Genomic DNA, 21,801 nt, shown 5'->3' on the forward strand with positions numbered 1-21,801 from the left:
CCGCCGCCGGCGCGCTCCGGGCATGGTCCCCTTTTAAAGGCGCAGGCCGCGGCGCGGGGGACGGGCGCGAGGAACAAAGCGCCGGTGCGGGACCTGCGGGCAGCTCGGGGGCCGCGATGGGCGTGGCGGGCCCGCGGCGGCCGCGGCGCTGCCCGGGCCGAGCCTCGCGGCGCTAGGGCTGGCTGGCCTCCGCGGGCGGGGGCGGCGGGCTGAGGGCGCACGGAGCTGCAGGGGCGGCGGCGGCGGCCCGGCGGGCGGAGCGGCGCGGGCATGGCCGCGCGCGGCCGGCGCGCCTGGCTCAGCGTGCTGCTCGGGCTGGTGCTGGGCTTCGTGCTGGCCTCGCGGCTGGTCCTGCCCCGCGCCTCCGAGCTGAAGCGAGCGGGCCCGCGGCTCCGCGCCAGCCTCGAGGGCTGCCGGGCCGGGCCGGGGGCGGCTTCCCAGGCCGGCGGCGCGCGCGGCGATGCGCGGGGGTCACAGCTCTGGCCGAACGGCCCGGCCCCGGACGGCGGCCCACGGGACAGGAACTTTCTTTTCGTGGGAGTCATGACCGCCCAGAAATACCTGCAAACCCGCGCCGTGGCCGCATACAGGTAAGCCCCTGCTTTCCGGGCACTTCCTCCCGCATTCAGCATCCCGGTGATCGGTGCGGCTGTTTTGCCCGCTGCCCAGACCCGGAGGCTCCGAGGGTTCCTTTGGGATTGGGGTGCCCCTCGGGGGCATGGCCAGAGGCGGGATGGTGAATGCAGCGCACAGGAGCATGGGCTCTGGGGTCTGACGGACCGGGGTGGCACCACCGGGTGTGGCCCTTACTTTCTGCAAGGCACTTCAGCGTTTCCAGGCCAACCCTCTTTGTTAAGCGGGCCTGACTGATCGTGTCTCCATTACAAGGTTATTGGAAAACTCTTAGCCCAGGACCTGGGGTCAGCGGTGCCAGTGATGGTTATCAGTTGATTCTCTGTAGTTTCTACACCTCTGCCCTCGCAAACCGGAGCTGATTTCAGTTTAAGCGGTTAGAGTCCTTCCACGTCATACTTTTAGATGTTACTGTTGGAGGCACGCCTGTAAATGAAGACGGAGTACCCGCTGTACACTTAATCACACCAGCTTGTAGACTAAATAAGAAGACCTTTGGGAAAAGCGATTCCTGGCTCATAATACATCGCGGTGTTAACTAGCTTAAGTTTGATGATGTATGTATGGTATCCAGTAACTAGGCTTAGTTGGCCATATGAGCCCTAAAAGCGACTGGAATCATGTTCAGGATTAACAAAGGGATTAACCAAAGTCGGCTTTAGAAGAAATGATTTTGGAGTGGCAGGCGTGGTTAGACCCAGGCTTGTATTGTGAATTTGAAGTGGAGGAAGGGTGTAAGGAGGCAATAACTGGACTTGATGGAAACTTTATACTGATGAAGTACAGAAACAGTTATTGTACGGGTAAGTTTGGGATTTGTCCAGCCACAGAGCAAACCAGTGCAAGGAGGTCCTTTGGGAATGAACTTTTACAGCAGTCACTGCTGAGCAAGGCTGAGCCGGTGGCTTTGTGTTCATCATTTATAACCAATACCTTTAAAACTTTAGCTTTTAAATCTAGTCCTGGACTAAAATTCCAGGCATTAGATATTGTGAGGGGGAGAAAGCACAAACAGATTTTTCCCTTCTCTAAGGGAGGAAGTAGAGTTGAGATAGAAGGTGAAAAAGCAGTAGGGAATGACTGCGCTTGCTTATGAACCCCATTCCTGCGAGTTTCCATTAGAATCTTGCTTAAGCTCGGGGCCCAGATTGTGGCAGCCAGGAAGGGTCCTGAGCAGCTGAAAAACTTAGACGATGGGTAGTGTCTAATGCAGTGATTTGGGAACTGCAGAACAGAGTTTTGACTCAGATGTACCATGACTTTATGTGAATTGTACTTTTTGGCCAGAGAGGCATCCACATCACAAATTGAGGATAAGCCATATAAATTGTTCATAATATGGTGTTTTGAAAGTAAATCCATATGACTGCAATTTAATGACCCACCATGTGAAATCACAACTTTGGGGACAATTACCTGTTTGTTCAGACCGTTGATTATGTGGTTCCTTATCCCCCCCCCCCCAAAAAAAAATCAAATAAATTTTCATGGATACGAAATTAGTGATACAGATTTGTGGGTTCTTGTTATACCAGCAGTGCTCAGAAAATGTAATGCAAAATAGCACTTCTGTTTTACACTCAGAGGAGGTTTTCCCAGAGCCCATGTTGGGACTCTTACTTTTGACCCCTTTTTGAACTTTCCTACCTCATCTTTTAGGATGTAGGGTTTTACTTCACTGTTTATTTTCTTTCAAAGCAGTTAGGGGAAAGTAGAAACAGTTTGCCCTCTGGCCCTTGTTCTCCCTTCTTTGTAACACCTCTGCTTTTCTGAGAAAGGAAAACCTTACCAGGAAGCAGTGTATCCTATCCAGGCACTCTTGAAGCTTTCTGGAATAGCTTTTCTTTTCTCTCTCAGATCTTAAGTCAAAGTATTTGGAGCCTGGTGGTTAGGGTTCTCTACTTCTCAACCTGTCAACCTTGCCTTTAAATAGACTGACTGTAGGAGATAGCACAAGATGAGTTTTGCCTTAAGGGACTTTAGAAGAAGGCCTGAATTGGGATGGAGGTTGTGGAGTGTAATTGGTGATTACCACTTTGCTGTGCTTTGCAGCCCAGGCCAAAAGGCCACACTCAGCTCTTAAATTGGGAATTCCACACACAGTTAATTGTAAAACTAGGCTTTAAATCTTCTAGCTCAGGGTGGAACTCTGGTTTGGAACTGGACATGTTCAGTTTTACTTTTCCCCTAAGAAGCAAATTAATTCTTTATCTTAGATAAAAACTCTTAATTTTTTTTTTTTTTTTAAACAAAAACTGTTATTTGGCTTATGGATGGAGGAGATGCTAAACTTTTTAGTCAGATGGCACCGTGGTGTACTTTTACGGTAAGGTACTAAAAAATGTCAGAATTTAGGTCTAGGGAATAGTAACCAGAGCCAGCCATCCAGCAACCTCTTCTTTCCAGCGACTGTCTAAAGGGGCTACTAAAAAGCTCTTGGGAAATCTAAGGAGATAAGCCCGTCTGCACCAACGTCACTGTACTTTCATCATGCAATAGCCCCAGCATTAATTAACTTTTATTTTCCAAACTTACCATATACTTGAAGTGGGGAGAAGGGGCCACTATGAGATGTTAGCAGAACAGTGACAGCTGAGAGCAGGCAAGAAACATTTTAAAAAGCAGGCAAAGCAAAACTCATAGGGTAGCAACTCAAGGGCCAGCCAAGGCTAAATTCTTGCATGGAGGTCCTGAGTAGATAACATAGCTGCCAAGTTCATCGGAGTGATGCTCATTCTTCAGGGTTCCGATACACTTAGGGTACCATCCCTTGCTCAAGAGATACAAACGTATCTCCTGGGGTCTAGCCTCTTTTAAGCATCAGGAACACAATGGTGAAGAAGCTTCTGGAGCATCTATTGAAGGGGGAAGGACAGATGCTGAAAGGGGAGCGTCAGCTAGTGTTGAGCACCATGGAGGGAATGAGGCAGGGTGAGGAACTGGTGCCTTGTCCTGCTCCCTGTGTGAGGTAGCTTGGGAAGGACTCCAAGAGCGTGATATTTGGGCTGAGATCTGAAGGGTGAGGAACCCATTGCAAGATTGTCATTGACAAGCATGTGAGGCAGAGGGAAGTCCCACTGCATGAACCAGCATGAAAAGGGACCCAAAGAAGGCCAATAAGGGGGGGGACGAGGGCCTGATGGGATTTTATTCTACGTGAATTGGAAAGCTATTGGGGGCTCTAAATGGGAGAGTGAAGTGATTGGATTATGTTTTAAAAAGTTAATTCTGGCTTTTGTGGGGGTTATAGGGAGGCAAGGGAACCAGTTGGACTGTCCAGGAGGTGGAGGGCCCTTGGACTAGTGTGGGGGCAGTGGAGATGGAGAGAAGGGGGTGGTTCCAGGATATCCATGCTGGTGGAATGCTCCTGAAGGGCCAGGGGAAGGGAATCAAGGCCGACTGGTAAAGGATTTTGCCTTGGGGCACAGGGTGGATCGTTGCCTGGCTTACTGAGATGGGAAAGACTGGAGGAGTAAGTAAGATTGGGGAAGAGTGAGGCTGAGTTCACTGAGGGCTGGTTTTATAAAGTTTTTAAGATAGCTTTTAGACATGGGGGTGGATGTAGCCTTCGCTTAATAAAAGCACTGAGTTTAAAAGAGGAGTTGAGAAAAGATTGGCATCTGAAGCGATTACAGGGTTGGCGCTCTAAAACTGTCTTAAACTAACATTGCCTGAGAGTTCTGGATAGCTGGGGCTGTACAAATAAACATATAAAGTAATTTGTTTTGACTGTTTGCAAAGTATGTGCGTTCTAGGTAATTTGACTTTAAAATGGTGCTGTGATTTGTCCAAAGTAATTTGTTGTGTTAGTTAGTGACGGATTGTCAGAGCCCCTGGGTTAATTATATCTTCCTTTACCAGCAGCAATTCACATTTTTTCCGTATTTTTTTCTTTCTTTGTTATTCTGTTTTGACATACAAAAGTTAAATGTTTATGTAGTCCAATCTTTATCTTTTCCTTTGTGATTTTGGTATGGTTTCCCACCCCACACACACCTTCCTCCCCCAGCTTAAAAAGTGTAATGCCCTGGAGAAATATTTAAAGATAGCTTTTTTTTTTCCTGATTTTAGAAGTGGTAAAAAGAAAAATAATGATCTTAGCTTCATTTTTTCCCCCAAATAGTACATTGTCTTGGTAACATCTGTTGAATATACTCTCATTTCCATAACAATTTGAAATGCCATTTTCATCATACTCAGAATTCCTGGTTATGTTTTTGGACTTCCCATTTTGTTTCATTGATCTTTCTGTCTGTTCTTGTGCCAGTACCACCCATTGAAATTATTGTAGGTTGAATAATATTTTAATATCCGGTAGACAAGTTCTCCTTTGTTATTCTTCTGTTTCAAACATTTCTTGGCTACACTTACCTGTTCTTGCTGGGAAAGTTTTGGTGCTATTTAGATCTTTTTTTTTTTTTTTTTTTTTTTACATCAATGACTGAATTTTTAAGAAGTAGCTTTTTAATCCATTTTTATGCCCAGAACATGGAGCTAATCCAACACCTTTTATTTGTTTTGATTCTTACCTCCTCTGGGCTAAAGAAGGGAACTGTTTGTTCATTCGTTACTATCTCAGAGAAAGGTAGATGGTTTTCCTTTCTTGCTGCAGAGATTAAAGATTAGTATCAGTGTGTAAGGGGACTGGGAAGAACGTTTGAGAAACGCTAGCTTTTGGATGTAATTTTTACACCAGCTAATGACCTCTTCCTAATGCCTTTAATGAAGGCCGACTGTTTGTCAGCCTTAATGAGCGCCTGCCTTATACATCTAGAGTTCATTTCCTTCTTTCTTTATTTAAGTAAACAGTGTTTATCTTGAAACAGTTCAGAGCAACACTTTTTCTTAGATGAAATGTAATTTGGAAAACATACGATGAAAGCCTGTCATTCAAATAATCAACCAATAAGTGAACTTTTGGAGTACAACTCATTTCAGGTTCTGAGTTACCTGTGTAAGAAGACTAATGAAAATGTGGTTAAAAAAATGAGTTGTGTAAGTCAAGATCTTGTTGCTCTCAAACTGCTAGACAATTCCAGTGATATCGTGTGTGCTTCCTAGCTGTGAATATCCGTAGAGGCTTATACATAATTGTGTTTTCATCACATTGGCAGTTTCAGTTTTTCCAGTCTATTAATTAAGCTGCTGTTTATTGAAAATATTCATAATACTGGGCCCCAGTTCCTGTGGAGCTCACAGTCTAGGGAAGGAAACAAATGACAAGATAGGATAAGGACTTTTAAGCTTTATGAACTAATTACTGTGGAGGTTCAAGAGAAAGAGACCCACACTAATTGTATGAAGGGGAGCAAGAAAGGTCTCATCCACACTTGACTCCAGTTTCCCCACTGAGCCTTAAAGGATGAGTTAGGAGTTTTTGAGGCAGAGACAACTGCAACAGATTCCCTGAAATGTGAAATAGCAGGAAGTAGCCAAGGAACTGTGAAAAAGATAGATAGAGAAACACTATCTAAAGATAGAGAAAGTTAGCTCAGGAATTGGGTTTTTGTGTCTAGAGCTGGTGGTGATATTTAATCAGGCAAGTTGCTTGATGTGGTTTGTGTTTCTGAAGATCAGTTGGGCAGCGTTATCATCCTAGAGGGTGGGGTGGAGAAGGGCACCAGCATGAGTTAGTACATCTTAGGAGGGCATTTTAGCAACATTATCAAGAGCTTTAAAATGCATCTTCCTCAAGCCCAGCCGTTACTCTTGAATTTTTTCCTAAGGAAATGAGAGGTATGCTCAGAGATGTGTGTTGGAAGTAGGAATTTCAAGTCTCTTAGGTGTCCTGCATTAGACAGTATGAACCACAGTTGATTTAACTTACTTATCCCTGAGGTGCTCTACTGCTGCAGTCATCAAAAATGATGCGGTTGGGGGATGAATGGGGACCCGGCATCGTGGGACTGAGAGTATCTTCTTGACCAAAAGGGGGATGCAAAATGAGACGAAATAGTTTTAGTGGCTGAGAGATTTCAAATGGAGCCGCAAGCACTCTGGTGGACATTCTTATGCACTATATAGATAACACCTCTTAGGTTTTAATGTACTGGAATAGCTAGAAGTAAATACCTGAAACTACCAAACTCCAACCCAGCAGTCTGGACTCCTGAAGACAATTATATAATAATGTAGATTACAAGGGGTGACAGTGTGATTGTGAAGACCTTGTGGATCACACCCCCTTTATCTAGTGTATGGATGAGTAGAAAAATGGGGATAAAAACTAAAGGACAAATGGGGTGGGATGGGGGGATGATTTGGGTGTTCTTTTTTCACTTTTATTTTTTATTCTTGTTCTGGTTCTTTCTGAATTAAGGAAAATGTTCAGAGATAGATTGTGATGATGAACGCATAACTATGTTATCATGCTGTGGACAGTGGATTGTATACCATGGATGATTGTATGGTGTGTCAATGTATTTCAGTAGAACTGAATTTAATAAAAAAAAAATGATGCGGTTGAAATACATTGGAAAATGAAGAGAGGTTCATGATATGTTAAGTGAGAGTAGTAGGTTATAAAGCACTATGTCCAGTAATAAGCCTATTTTTATCTAAAATGAAGTAAAATAAACTGTATATGTGAAGCATAGGAAAGAAGTTTAAAAGAATTTGCACACCAAGATGCTAAAGGATTTTCTCATCTTCATGGTGCTTTTCTATATTTTCTCATTTTCTGCAATGAGCAATTATTTTGTAATAAAGCTACAGTTTAAAAAAATAAGTATAGGCGAAAACAGCTTTGGGGAGGAACTATGAGTTCAATTTTGAAAATGTTAAATTTGAGGTACTTTGAGAGCTGCTGCATAAATGGCAAATAGGCCCTCTGTTACGGGCTGCAGTTGAGGTCCGTGTTTCAGTAAGTTACAGTTAATCATGTTGTACAATGTAGGAGTAAATTATTTTTTATTTGGTTACTGGAACTGTATTTTACACAAGTATAATATCATACTTGAGGTGATATTTGGGAGAATTAGGTAACATGGTTTTTAATGTGAAAGGCACTTGCTTTAATATATTATTGTAAATAATCAGGGCCTCCATCTGTTGTGGGTGGCTTTTTGACTTCTGGTTCTGGATGAAATAGGGGGAATTTAAGACTTAAAAATTTTGAAGCTGCTCATCCTCACCTTAATCTAGTACTGCTTCTGAAACATTTACAGTGACAGCATCTGTTTTGTAGCCAAATATATTTGTGGATGATTTTAAAAAGGTGCAAAAAATAAAATAAAAAAAGATGCAGTTTGTTCTGATTTGATGTCATGCCAGTGCTTGCAAACTAAAAACAGGAAGATTATTGGGAATGTGTATATAAATACCATTAAAGTTATTGATCTATAGGTTGAACATAAGTGTAAACGCTGATTTGTGTTAAATTTTGTGCAGTGTGTTTTCCACCTAATGCCACATGATTGGGCAAGATTTAGTATAGCAGACTTTTTCCAACACAAAATGAGAGCTTCAGAAGTTAAGATTTGAATGAAAGCCTTCTGATCTTAAGTTCAATCCAGTCCTGTCACCCAAGAATGTTGCCAAGCCAGACAACTGGAGAGTGGGTGGAAGCCGCCGAAGTTTGCGTCAGGCTGCTCTCCCTTCTCTGCGAGGACTGCTTCCCCAGCCTTATCAGAGGAGGGGGCTGGAAAAGAAATGTGGGATCATAACCTGGGGAAAAAGTGCACTAGATGAGAAGGCCAAGGAGAGGGTGAATTGAGGCAGCTGTGAGTGGGCCTTAGAGTTGTACCCCGTTTGCTTTCTGGTGTCATTGTTTATTAACTTCATGAGCTTGGGGATATGACTTACGTGGCCCTGAGCCTCAGTTTCCTTATCTGTAAAATGTGGATAATGATACCTCATACCTCATGGAATTGTCATAAGTGTTAAAAAAGAGTCTGTAAAGCATTTAGCAGGGTCCCACCCTCCATAATTGTTCTATAAAGTGCTGTTCTTAAGCAGATTTGATACCGGGGGAATGGTGCCTAGATAGAGGAAAGATGGTGACTTGCATACTGGTCAGGAAAAGTCAGTTTGGGTTGGGTTTACTAAGTCTGCATTAAACAACACTGTTGTGTTTTTTCTTCTTAAAATTAGATTTGAAAACTGATTTTATTCATGCCTACAATTGAGTGTATTCGTGCTTTTAAGTGTACAGCAGCAAAACACAAATTAGACAAAGTAGATCTCTAACAGTTGAAGCCTTGGAAATGGATCATGAGATCAGAATTTGCCTTCTGTCATTTATGCTCCAGATTGAAATCTCATGTTTCAAAAAGGGCATATTTGTGGCCTCTATGGATGAGTATTTCCGTTGTTTGTAGTGACCCTGGACTCAAAGGGCAGATTCCTATTTGCGCTTAATACCTTTTTAATGCTTCCTGGGCTAGTGCCCAGGCACTTGTTGAGGTAGGAAGCTGTAATCCACCCCGCCAAAAGCCTTATTGAGAAAAGGCTCTTTAATGCTTGCTTTCACCTAAAGTCAGTATGTTAGGATTAATGTTAAGGAGTAATAATTTGATTTCTCTCTTAGAAAATTTTCCCATCACTTGCGAACTCTGTTGCATTTTCCCACCTACTTCCAAAAAGGATTTGCAATTAATTGCTCACATTATGAGGACATTCACAGTGAGACAGTTTAAGATTTTAAAAGAGGAAACCATGTACACGGAAACCACATACCCAGAAAGGGGAAACTGCAGCTAAATCTATTTACTGCAGAGCTCTGGTACCAAGGCAGCAGGACCGAGATAGCTTGTAACATCCTCCAGCTCCAGGAGAAGCCTTCACTCCTCCCTGGATAGCCTGGTGGACCTGCAGGATTCTTGAGGCCTGACCATGTTAAAGCCCAAGTGCTCTGACCAGCAGCCTGTTGCAGCTGCACTCATGGGCTAAGCCTGCTGCCCCGTCAGGCTGTGCTTCCTGTAAGGAGCTCATTACGTTTGCCCGGGGTCCGCGGGAGAAGTTTCCCTCCCATCTTAGTATCTGGAAAAGTTATTGAACACTTAACTCTAAACAATGTGGCACCATCTTGTTTCTCCTGCTGCACAGCTTAGAGCTAAATTTGGGCCCACCTTAGCACAAGTAGAGGTCTAGAGGGCATGTGATGGCAAATAGGTTTCAGCAGGTTGGCTGACTCCAGTTGATCTGTGTTGGCGCCGAGTGTCCCAGGGGATTCAGTGTTTGCCAAGGGCAGAGGGATGAAGTACTAACTCCTTCACTCCCTGTGCCAGCTTTCTTACTCTTGTTTTCCTTTGGCCTCATTTTCTTGCTTATGTTTTGTCCGCCCTGGACGTATTTTGGTTAAGGTTGTCTTAAATCTTTTCTGTGGAAGAGCAGAATATAAATATATATATATATTTAATTTCTATTTTCTATCAGTCATTCAGGGAGAAAACTTTATTCTCCTTCAGTCGTTGACTCCCCAAGCTCTGAGTTTATTTTATCACATGAGTTCTTTCAAACTCAGCTCCGTGTAACCAACAGACAATATGTATAATAGTGATTTGGGGGAGCTCACAAAATCTCCTTATGTTTTTAATTATTAAAGTTATTATAAAACTTAATGTTTGGAAAATAGGGAAAAATACTCATAATCTCACTCCAGTTTTTCTTTTAGTTTGTGTTCATTGGATAAATTAATATTTTTCTTCACCCCCTCCCCAAATTCTGTTGCCAAAGCTTAAAGCTTTTTCCAGCCTAGATAAAAATTCCTTCTAACTCGAAATGCAGTACACCTATCTGTTGCAGAAAATGTATTAAAAACAAAGAAGACTAAATCCCTTTAATGCCCCATCCATAAATAACCATAGTAAACACTTTGGGATAGAGTTGTACGTTATTTTTTATTTATGATTTTTTTGTGTGTGCTCTTTTGCTTCCTTAGTTACAGGTACTTACTGTTGCCTGTTTTTTAAACTCATGCATGTGCTATGAATATTTACCCAGGACGGCAGTCATAATACACATGCAGTTTTGTACAGAAATGTATTTTACATAGTTTTTCTTAAAATGTCACTGAATAGAAATGCAAGTGGTGATATCAAATCCTAACTCAGCGAAGACATTCCTTAGCTAAGCTAATATGGCCTGGCTGTATTCCTTAACTGCGATTTAACTTGGCATGGAGTTAGCATGTAGAAGCCTGGAGGAAGAGAAGATTGTCTTGCGCTCTCAAATGTCAGTTGTCTTATCTGAGCCTTAGCAAGAGTTGGTTATCAGTCAATTGAAAATGGAGCTTTCTGGTCAGGATCTTTTGCAAGTGTTCTGTTTGGATTCAATTAAGTAAGGTCTCTCTGCTCCAGGTAACAAATGTGTTGATGGCTTAGTTGGCGTTTGCTTATGAAAATTAAGGAACTTGATCCTTTTCTGCGGCAGGAGGGCCAGCATGCTTGTTCAGCAGCATTTCCTTGATTTCTTTGAACTTATTAATATATTCCCTCTTTTCCCCCAGGATGGTGAATTGTGTGACTTAGGCTTCTAGGACTCGTTAACTTTGTGAGCTATTTAAGTTCAAGGTATCCTAATTGAAAAGGTCATAATATCTTCAGATTGAAGGGTTTACAAAAAATTCATACTGAGAGATTTCCCTCAAACCACCAGTCCTTTAGAATGGAAAAAGACAGCATGAGGTTTTTCCCTGTGTTACCTAAAAAGGAACAGATAATAATTGGGTGGAGCCACCATACGACTGCAGAGAGGCATTTTAGAATGGCTTGAGGTTAGATTGGCTGTTTTTAAAATTAATTGGTTTCTCTTCTTGGACAAATTTCACCATTTCAAATTGTACTTTAGGCATTAAGTGTTTCTGTGGTGGTTGTAACTGCTGGGGCCGTCCTTCACCGTGTTCACTCTGGTTGGGTGCATAGGAAGCAGGGACAGACTAAAGTGAATTTTGATCCTCAGCCTAATGTGTAGGTTCCTCAGTCTAAAATGAAAACATTCTTAAAAATTAAACTCTTATTAGACCTTTCCCCTAACGTTGTCTGAAATTGATAGCAAAATAGAATTCTAAAGTATAGTTACAGTGTTGGGTTTCTAGCCAGAAATATAAGAAGCTGTTTTTCCATAATACTTTAATTCCAGTATGTGATCTAGAGACTTTTCCAAAATTTTGCCCACACTTTCCTTCCTCCCTCCCTTTTTCTTTTCACTAACTTGTTTTTTCTTCCCTAACAGTAAGTTGCATTTAAATAGTGTTTACTATTTGCCAGGGATGCTTCTAAGCCCTTTACATAAATAACTCATTTAATCTTTGCAACAACCTCATAAGGCAGGTGCTGTTTTTATCCCCAGTTTACAGATAAGAAAACTGAGGCACAGAATAACTTGCCCAAAGCAGAAACAGGAGTCTCATCCTGGTAGCCTGATACCAGAGCCACTGTTCTTAACCATTATGTTTCCTTAGTAGATAGTGACTACCCTGCTCCCAAATAATATGGTCATTCCAACCCAGCTCTTGAAGGGCTCAGGTTGGCACAGCCTCAAGACCAAAGAACGTGCCAGGCACAAAATCAGACATGAGTTTTATTGGGACTTAGGAACAGGAGAAAATTTTTCCTGGTGGCAGCCGTTCGGGAAGTCAGCACCCTTTAAGGGTGTGGGTGTAAGGGACAGCTTATAAGGGTTTAGGACAGAGACATTCCATAGGGTGTGAGAACAGAGTTTCAGCAGGATCTTAGGACACAGAGGTCTGGAGATATGTTCTCAGAATCTCAAATCAAGGGAGGGGAGTTTCAATGCTTTACAAGATAAGTGGTTTACAATACCATCTGAGCATTCTTTCCTCCAGGATATCTGTTGACCTGGTCATGTAGGCAGCTACCTGCAGCAACTACTCTCAGTATGGAGGGGGAGCCCACCCGGCCCCGGGTCCCCACAATGGCGCTTTCAGATTTTAATGACTGCTGGGGTTGGGTACCTTCATACTACTGTCATCTTAATCTGTTTTATTAAAATCATGTTTTAGTTCAGAAGCAGTTTGATATAAGGTAAATTTAAGGGGATTTTATTCATTGTCCTTTAAGAATCAATTGTAAGAATACAGGTTATTTAGTTCTACATCATATTTCCGAAGAATCATAAGTGGTAGTGTATGTCAATTCCATATATATGAGTTCTACCACTTAGTAATTTTTTTCTTGTTCTGGCTTAAGTCAGTTTCTTTCTACATGTGCATATGGTATGAGTGTAGAAGGAAGGTATGGGTGTGGCATATGGGAAGTGATGAGAAGCCCACCAGGAACTTTCTCAAAGATAAGAGACAGAAGTGATTTCTGCCTTTTTGCGGCACACACAGCCTATTTCAGTCACTTATTTTACACAACAGGGCAGTGTTCATTGAACATATTTGCTGACCTCTGTTTGTGCCAAGCACTGAAGTCACTTAACGTTTTCAGAGAATTGTCGTGAGTGCCAAACAGAAAACATTTCCTGTGTGAGGAAAGAGGAATCGGGGGCTCCTTGACCTGAATGGGGTTGTCTAAGTACTAATTCGTCATCACTGACCCTGCAGCCACTTCCCAAGGTTGGAGGAATGCTGGCGGGTTGTCGCTCCTCTGGATGTTACTGTGTGGAAGAGTTCATCTAGGTTGTCACACATGGTATTTTTAAAGGGATGTGTCCCTTTATGGCAGGGGTTGGTTTCTAATAATTGTCCCCTCACCCCTACTGTGTTCATTTGACATTCTTTTTTCAGGAGCATATCCTTTGTGAAGTGAAGCGTGCACTACCTAGTGCATTATCTGCAGTACCACAGGGCTCCATGTATGCCAAATTAGTCTCTTGGTTCCTTGTTAAAGGGTTTTTTTAGTGGCCTATGAATAAATAGGCCTATTTTAAATTCGTAGACATTAAGGGAAAACATTATCAACAAACATAACAAAACACTAAGGGTACTTTGTTACCTCTGTTCTGAAATTCACTTTTTTTTTCTTTTTTTTTTTTTAACATTTTAACTTCTCAGAAATTAGAGTGCATTTTACAGTTGGTGGCACCATATGATTATTAATTGTCTGTGTCTTTTTCTTTCTTTTTATTACATAAAATAGTGGTGCAGCGTCTTAGACTTGATGAAATACAGTACATATTTAAACCTTGGTCCTTCTGAGAGGCATGTTTGACATAAAGTGTAGCTTATTGAATTTTTCTACTGCTGGAATGAGATAAATTTGAATTCGTTTTTTATATTTTGTAAGGAAGAGATATAAAAGTCAGTATTTTATTTTCCAAGTACTTCATTGTAAATTGCTTTTTAAAATACAGAAGTAATATCATGCTTATAAAAAATTTCCCCAATGTAAAGATATATAGAATAAAAGGTGAAAGTCATATTTATCCCCTTCCCAGGCCTTCCCAATTTCCCTACTTCTGTACCCCTTCCCCAGTGGTTTGGTGTATATCTTTTCAGATATTTTTCTCCTCAGACTTTCTGTTAAAGCTATGTGTGATTTTCATTGACCCTTCAAATCACTGTTAAGTAAAATAAAAGTGTATTGGGGAGAACAGCATCTGGAAACTTTTTTTTTTCTTTTTTTTTGATCTTATTAAGATTAAATTTACTGTTTCAGTTATTCTCTATGATATGTTTTTTTCTAGAAGTAGTCTGTATAAATGAATCATTGCAGCTAAACTACTTCAGTTCTTTGTATGGAGTATAAAGAAAGTATTAGGAAAAAAATGTAACTTAATAGATGTAAATCACTTGTTCCAGAGAATGATTCTTTCCTTTATTTCCTTCTGATTAACCACTATATTTCCTTTGCCAATGGGGTTCGCGGTTCCCTTTTAAATTCTTGTCTGGCCTATGCAGCAGTTTCCTAACTGGTGTGCCCGCATCCACTGGCTTCCTTCAAGCTCTCTGACCTCCATCACTGGGGATTTTAAGTGCACATCCAGTCGACCCACCTCTGCTGCAGTCCCCTTAGTGGCTTCCCATGTTTTTTACAGCAGAAAGGGCCCGATCTTAAGTGGCAGGGTCTGCCAGGCCCTGCGGCTCCCACCTCCATCCTCACCCCAGGGTGTTCCCCCTGTACTCTGTACCCCGGGTCTGCCTTTGGGTCCTTGCTTTCACCCCTTCTCTGCCCTCTTGGTCTACTTAGCTTCCTTTGTGCTCTTTTAGGACTGTCCTCCTTTCTTTAGAGCACTTGTCTTAGTTCATGATAATATGTTCATTACTGTGACTGTTTGATAAATGTCTGTCTCGTGATGTCAGCTCCGTGAGGCAGGAAACATATTTTTGTCACCCCTGCTTTCTGTCCTTGCCTTCCAGAGTAACAGGCACTTGACAAGTGTTGAGAGGAAATTTATCAAATGAATGATTTGGTTTTTGTTGTTAGTTTGGTTTGTAGAGCTGAGGAGTTTGTAGGAAGGGGGTTGATAATATGAGAAAATTAACTTGAACATCCAAAATTAACCTGAATACCCACGTGCTCTGGCAATTTGATTTTTAGCCATAGTAAAACCTAATTATTCTGGGAATAGTTTAATGCGTCATCAACCCTTATTATTGGGATTCTTTTGGAATTGAATTTGAACTTTGCAGTATCCTATAGTTTCTGTTAAGAAGGAAGCAAGCAGATCAAGTAGTTTTTTTTTTATTTGATCATTCTTTTGAACACACAGTGGTTTTGAATGAGTGGATAGGTGAATTCCTGAAAACAAGAAGCTTGAAATACACTGCTTTCTAACTGATACTTCTTTTAATTCTAGAACATGGTCCAAGACAATTCCTGGGAGAGTTGAATTCTTCTCCAGCGAGGGCTCAGACACCTCGATACCAATCCCCATAGTGCCGCTCCGGGGCGTGGACGACTCATACCCGCCCCAGAAGAAGTCCTTTATGATGCTCAAGTACATGCATGACCACTACCTGGACAAATACGAATGGTTTATGAGAGCAGACGATGACGTGTACATCAAAGGAGATCGTCTGGAAAATTTCCTGAGGAGTCTGAATAGTAGCGAGCCTCTCTTTCTTGGGCAGACAGGACTGGGCACCACGGAAGAAATGGGGAAACTGGCACTTGAGCCCGGAGAGAATTTTTGCATGGGTGGGCCTGGTGTGATCATGAGCCGGGAGGTGCTTCGGAGGATGGTGCCACACATTGGAAAATGTCTCCGAGAAATGTACACCACCCACGAGGACGTGGAGGTGGGAAGATGTGTCCGGAGGTTTGCAGGTGTGCAGTGTGTCTGGTCTTATGAGGTGAGAACAGGCTTTTTTACTATGGGAAAATGGTTCCTTTTGTCATTAATTCTAAAGCAGTCGTAGGAAACAAGTCATAATATCCTCCGCAAGGTTTAAAGTTGGGATTAAGTTATTAAACATTCTTAGCTTTGTTTTTTGTTATTTGAATTCTCCTTATTACCTTTCTCTTGGCTTTTAGGCTATACCCTCCTTGCCTTCAACTTTGTCCTAATGCCTTAGTTAATAAATCATGGCATTTGAGACCCAAAAAATGGTTTGCTGAATGTCATAGGGATATTTTCATAATTATACAGAAAGTTTCTCTTACCTGACTGCTGATTACTTATGAGAGTGTAAAGTATTTTCCCTGTCCCTGCTCTCTCCAAGGCCTAACCTTTCATCTGTCATGTTGACTCCCAGATTAGACACTTAGATGTTTTGAATTTATAAAATGCTTATTGATGTAAAAGCCAGTAGGATCTGACTTTGTGTTTGTTTTAAACCTTGAGATTTTAGACAGTTACTGCACTCTGTAAGTTTATGGTAGAGGTGGTTTGTGGTGTGTCAGTTGCCCCTTTCAGGACCCACGGTAGGCAACTTCTGAGTTATCATGACTGAGGAATGAGACTTTTTAAAGGGAGTCTACTTGTAGACGTTTTCCCCTCATAGTTCCTGAGGATATGAGTTTGCTTTTGACTTTTCTGTTTTTATTGGCAGATGTCCACCTACTGCCTGCAGTTGTAGGATCTGGTATCAGTCAGGCTGCAAAAAAAATTACTTAAGTTGTGTTGTGTTTATATTGATAAACCGCTGATAGTTGTGAGGAGCCCAAGAAAAAGAAATATACTTTCTGATGTAAATGGTAGCTTTTTTTTTCTGAGTTAATTTTCTGAAGTACTTGAGTGAAGAAATAGTCTTCTTGCCTGTACTTGCCTTCCCCAGAGATTTGCTTTTAAATGTGTCTTCTAATCACTGTATTTCTTTTGTTTTAATTTTAAGGGAAATGGACATTTTCAAGTGTTCAGGGAGTGGTCTTCATATAATTTTTAGTTGTAAATTTACAGATACATTTTAAATGCCAAATGTGATCTGCGTGAACCCTCTACTCTTTGCGTGCCCCCTCCTCCCTGCCCTGCATGGACAGAGGAGGTTGCTCACTGGGTCTAGGGGTTTTTTTTGTTGTCACAGATTTTTTTTTTTTTTTTAATGTGAAAATGCCAGCAAGGAAAGCTGTTTGGGAAACTCATGCAGTCTTAAACAGGATACAGCTGGCCGTATCTCTGCATTATCCCCATCCTTAATTCAGTAATAGTCGTTTTGTAATAACTTACGTGCATACTGCTAGATAGACACTAGTAGAGATGGTATCTTGAGTTTTATCTATATCTTTGTATAGCTTTAGAGCTTTTCTTAACATAGTTCTGTCCCGGGTCTGCAGGGATTGGAGGATGTTCTCAGGCTAGTTTTACCCTAGTAGGACGGTAATCCCTGTAGTCTCTAAGCCCCAAGCACTGGTGCCGGCAATCAGGCTGTCTGGAAGCTTGGAGCCGCCCCCTCTTAGGCTTGGTGCTTCCAGTAAATGACCTTATCAGCTAAGGGGATGCGGTTGATGAGGACGCTTCCTCTCTGGGCAGCTCCCCACCTCCCTGCACAGGGAGCTGGGCCAGTTTGTACTGTGACAGCAGAGTGTGGGCGGTCTGCTTGAGTGTCCCTGCTTCTTTTCATTGCTTTAAATCCCTCGTAATGACAGAGCTTTGACTTGATACTGCCGAATTGCACTCCACCAGCTGTTTCTGAGAGTTCTCTTTTTCCCTTCTGTGAGTTGCCTGGTTATATTCTTGGCCCATTTTTCTGTTGCAAAATTGTCTGTCTTATGTTTTCATTGGCATGCTTTATTGGACCCACCGGATATCTTTTTCCTGTACGTGGCTTGTCTTTTCACTTTAATTGTGGTATTTTTTTATTATATGGAAATTGTGAATTTAAGTGTAGTCTGTCATTTATTTCCTATATAGTGTATGTTCTTTCTGTCTTATTTAAGAAATCCTTCCCTTCTTTGTGTCACAAAAATTCTCATATTTTTCTGTAAGTTTAAAGTTTTGACCTTTGATTTCATTGTGTGTGTGTGTGTGTGTGTTTCCCAGGATTTTAAGTGCCTTTAAGTTGTTATTAGGATTTATCATTATGTTCACTGCTTAGGCGAAATTAATCCTTCCCGTGGATAAGGAACTTTTATTAAACTTCCTGTAAATCTAGTTTCTCAATTAAGGCTCACATTATGAGAAATTATTGAGGTGGAGTTTTATATTAAAGATAATTATGCTAGCTTCAGGCTTTGAAAGGTACTTATTTAGCTCCATTATAAGCCTAGCCAGAGGTATAAATTTTTTTGCGAGTAGAAATAATGCCTTGGGGTAATATTTATATAATTAAAAAGACTTGTGAGAAACAACTGTCAAAATCAAAACCCATATTCGTTTTCAAACTTGTTTTGAGTATGACTGATGGTTATTTATTAATAAATGGCCTTCAGAAATCTTAATTTGGAAATAATTTCAAGCTCACAGACAAGTTACGAAAAAAAAAACAAAAACAAAAAAACCAGTACAAAGAACTCCCTATACCTTTTACTTAGATTCACCTATTGTTAACATTTTACCCTGCTTGCATTACCATTTGCTTGTGCTTCTGGGCATTACCCCTCCTTCCCTTTACACACAGACATATACATATTCCCGACTGCTTATGAGTAGTTTACCTAGGGCAGGGCCCTTTACTTTAAATAACTTCACTATGCTTTGAGTAAGAATAAGGAAATTCTCTTCTGTAATCACAGGGCAGTTATCAGCTTGAGTAAATTTAACTTGGGTACTTCAGTCTAAATTTAACCTGGGTACTTCAGTCTGCCATTTATATTTTAATTTCCTCAGTTGACCCAGTATAGTGCTATGTAATAGTTTTTCTTCTTCCATTACAGAATCCAGTCTAGGGTCATGTGTTATATTTGATTGTTAAATCTCTTAGTCTCCTTTAATCTGGGGCATTTCCGCAGCCTCTTTCTTTGTCTTTTACGATCTTGGTATTTTCAGTAAATGGCTTTAAAGACTCATTATCATAATGGAAAATGTGCTTGCAATATGGTAAACCGTAAGGCCACTTGCCATTTTTATTAATGTTCATAAAGATTCATTGAGATTCCTACTGCAGAAGACATGGCAACAAAAATGACAGTGGATGTTGTGACTGTTCAGTACTGATGGAAAAGAAGTGGGAGGTGCTGTTCAAGCCTCATTCTCCCTTGACACATTGGATTTTTTTTGAGGAATATTACTGGAAAACTTGAAACAGCAATTTGTTTTATTTAGGCAAATATATGATATATTATACTACCCTTTTAATAAGAGGGGTAAAAAGAAAGTAGACCCAAGTAATCTATTCATTTTAATTTTAACTGTTTATTGAAGTATAATTCCCTGTGGATAAGTACACAGATCATAAATATATGTGAATATTTACAAATTAAATGCAGCTGGGAAACCAGCACCCAGCGCTTTTTAAAATTTTATCTAAATGTTTGACTAGTAATCAAAGTGGGATAGAAAATAATAATTTCTAATAAAATTTGGATATAGGCATAGATGAATTCAGCAACTTTTGTCTTTTTAATAGCTAATGTTGACATATGGTTTAAAATTCAAAAGTACTCAGGTTTACAGGGAGAAGTCTCCCCACTTGTCTCCATCCTTGGAGTTCCCCTCATGAGGCAGCCACCATGTTGTATACTTCCACAGGTATCTTATGCATGTATGAGGAAATAAAGTGGTATTTCTCCCTCCCTTTTACACAGATGTTAGCATGTTATACATATTATCTGTTATCTTGCTGATTTTCACTTAAAGACCTTGGAAAATTTTCCCTTTGTACATAAAGAGATTCATCTTTTAAATGGACATTCAGGCTATTTCCGGTTCTGTTCAGCACTGTTTCTGATCAGTCCTTTAACCCAACACTTCCCAACATTTTTTCTTATCATGGAACTCAAACACACTGGGGCAACTGCCCAAAGGCTCCTACTGTCCCAAACCCTAACCACCTGAAGGAACTGTTGTCTTGGCAGACTTGCAACCTGTTCAGGAAACACCTGTATACCAAGACACCAGTTGGGATGCTTGAGTAAACCAATGAGTTTTTGTCAAGGGATCAACCCAGCTCTGCGCTCTGGACTTGTGGGAAAATGCAAAAGAAGAATGTAATATGAATGGCCTTCTTTTTCTCCCTCAAGTACTTCAGTCTAGAGGTGGGGAGACAATGACATATGTTCGTGAAACAGTTGGAGAACAGTTACAAGTGTGAAACCTTGTGATACTGATTTTAAATATAAAAGTACAGGGAAAGGTAGGATCAATGATGCTTTTTTTATGAACCAACATGTCGTCAAGGGAAATTGGAGTTTAGAACAAGATGTTCTTTTAGGCTGTCCATTGACCTTACCTTTCTGAGAACTAGGCAGGCCCCCAAATGACTAGAAGGTATCTTCCAAAGCCTGAGTGCTAATGCTGTGTTTTACTTCAAGGCAGAACCCTTCGGGTCTTACTCTGAGCCATATTCTTTCATTCTGCAAGTTTGGAGGTTCAGTTTCCAAGCTTCTAATACATTAGAAGTGGCGAATTCACACCCTCCAAAAGGGCTACTATGTAAGGATGTTATCAGTAGTCATTGGGAAGGGGACAAGGGAAAAGTGAGAAATTAGAGAAGGTGAACCTATGACAGGCACAGCAGTCTAAAATCAACCATTATATTTTTTATTTCCAGTTTCATTCCTTTTTGGCTGTAGAACATACTTCAGATGATTTCAGTTCTTTTAAATTTATTGAGGCGTTTTTATGGCCTAACATGGTCTACCTTGGAGAATGTTTCATCTGCACTTGGGAAGAATTGTGTATTCATTGGGCAGAGTGTTCTCTAGTTACCTGTTACATCTGGTTGGTTTCTAATGTTGACAAAGTCTTTAATTTCTTTGTTGATCTTCCATCTGAGTGTTCTATTCATTAATGAAAGTGGAATATTGAAGTCTTCTACTCTTACTGTCCAATTATATATTTCTCCTTTCTATTTTGTCAGTTTTTGCTTCATGTGTTTTTGGGCTCTGTGTTGAAGAGAATGTATGTTTATAATTGTTAACATCTTGATGGATGGACCCTTATATCATTATAAAATGTCCTTTTTTATCTCTAGTAAAACAGGTTAGTCTTAAAATCTATTTTTGGTTTTCCTTTTTCCTTGAACTTTTAATTTTGAGATAATTTCAAACTTACAGGACAGTTGGAAAAAAATAATACAAAACTCATGCAGAGAACTCCAACATCCCCCCCATCCTGAAAACCAGATCCACCAATTTTTATCGTTTTTCCACATTTGCACTATTGTTCTATATATCTTGTCGTAATGTCTATTTTGTTTGATATTAGTATAGCCACTCCAACTGGGTTACCATTTGCATGGTATATCTTTTTCCATCCTTTTATTTACAACCTATTTGTGTCTTTGAATCTAAAGTGTTTCTGTTGTAGACAGTATGTAGTTGGATCATTTTTTAAAAAAAAAATCCACTCTGACAATTCTGCCTTTTAATTTGAATGTTTTAATGCATTTAGAGTTAATGATTGAGAGGATATTTATATCTGCTGTTTTGCTATTTGTTTTCTATTTGTTATACCTTTTTTGTTCCTCTATTCCTCCATTATTGCCTTCTTTTATATTAAGTAGATATTTTTTAGTATACTGTTTCTTTTACTAAATATTTTGTAGTTATTGTCTTGGTAGCTGCCCTGGGGATTACAACTAGCATTTTAATTTATAGCAATCTAGTTCATATTAATACCTACTTAATAAAAGTAGCGTACAAAACGTTTGCTTCTATTCCCTCTCCCCTCCTTGGTACTGTTATTGTCATACCAATCCTTATACATCGTATGCCCGTCAATACA

The 21,801-nt window shown here is 40.6% G+C and overlaps 1 protein-coding gene across 1 annotated transcript in view; it reads left to right on the plus strand.

Moving 5' to 3' along the window:
• Window positions 1-232: 232 nt before the first annotated feature.
• Window positions 233-21,801, plus strand: part of CHSY1 (chondroitin sulfate synthase 1) — a 75,273-nt gene continuing 53,704 nt past the window's right edge. Inside the window, exons 1-2 of the mRNA XM_037832892.1 lie at window positions 233-590; window positions 15,337-15,832. Of these exons, the coding sequence (XP_037688820.1) occupies window positions 271-590; window positions 15,337-15,832 (816 nt within the window). The 5' untranslated portion in view covers window positions 233-270. The remainder of the gene's footprint in view (window positions 591-15,336; window positions 15,833-21,801) is intronic.

Source organism: Choloepus didactylus, chromosome 4 (genome assembly GCF_015220235.1).
Source record: "Choloepus didactylus isolate mChoDid1 chromosome 4, mChoDid1.pri, whole genome shotgun sequence".
Lineage (NCBI taxonomy): Eukaryota > Metazoa > Chordata > Mammalia > Pilosa > Megalonychidae > Choloepus > Choloepus didactylus.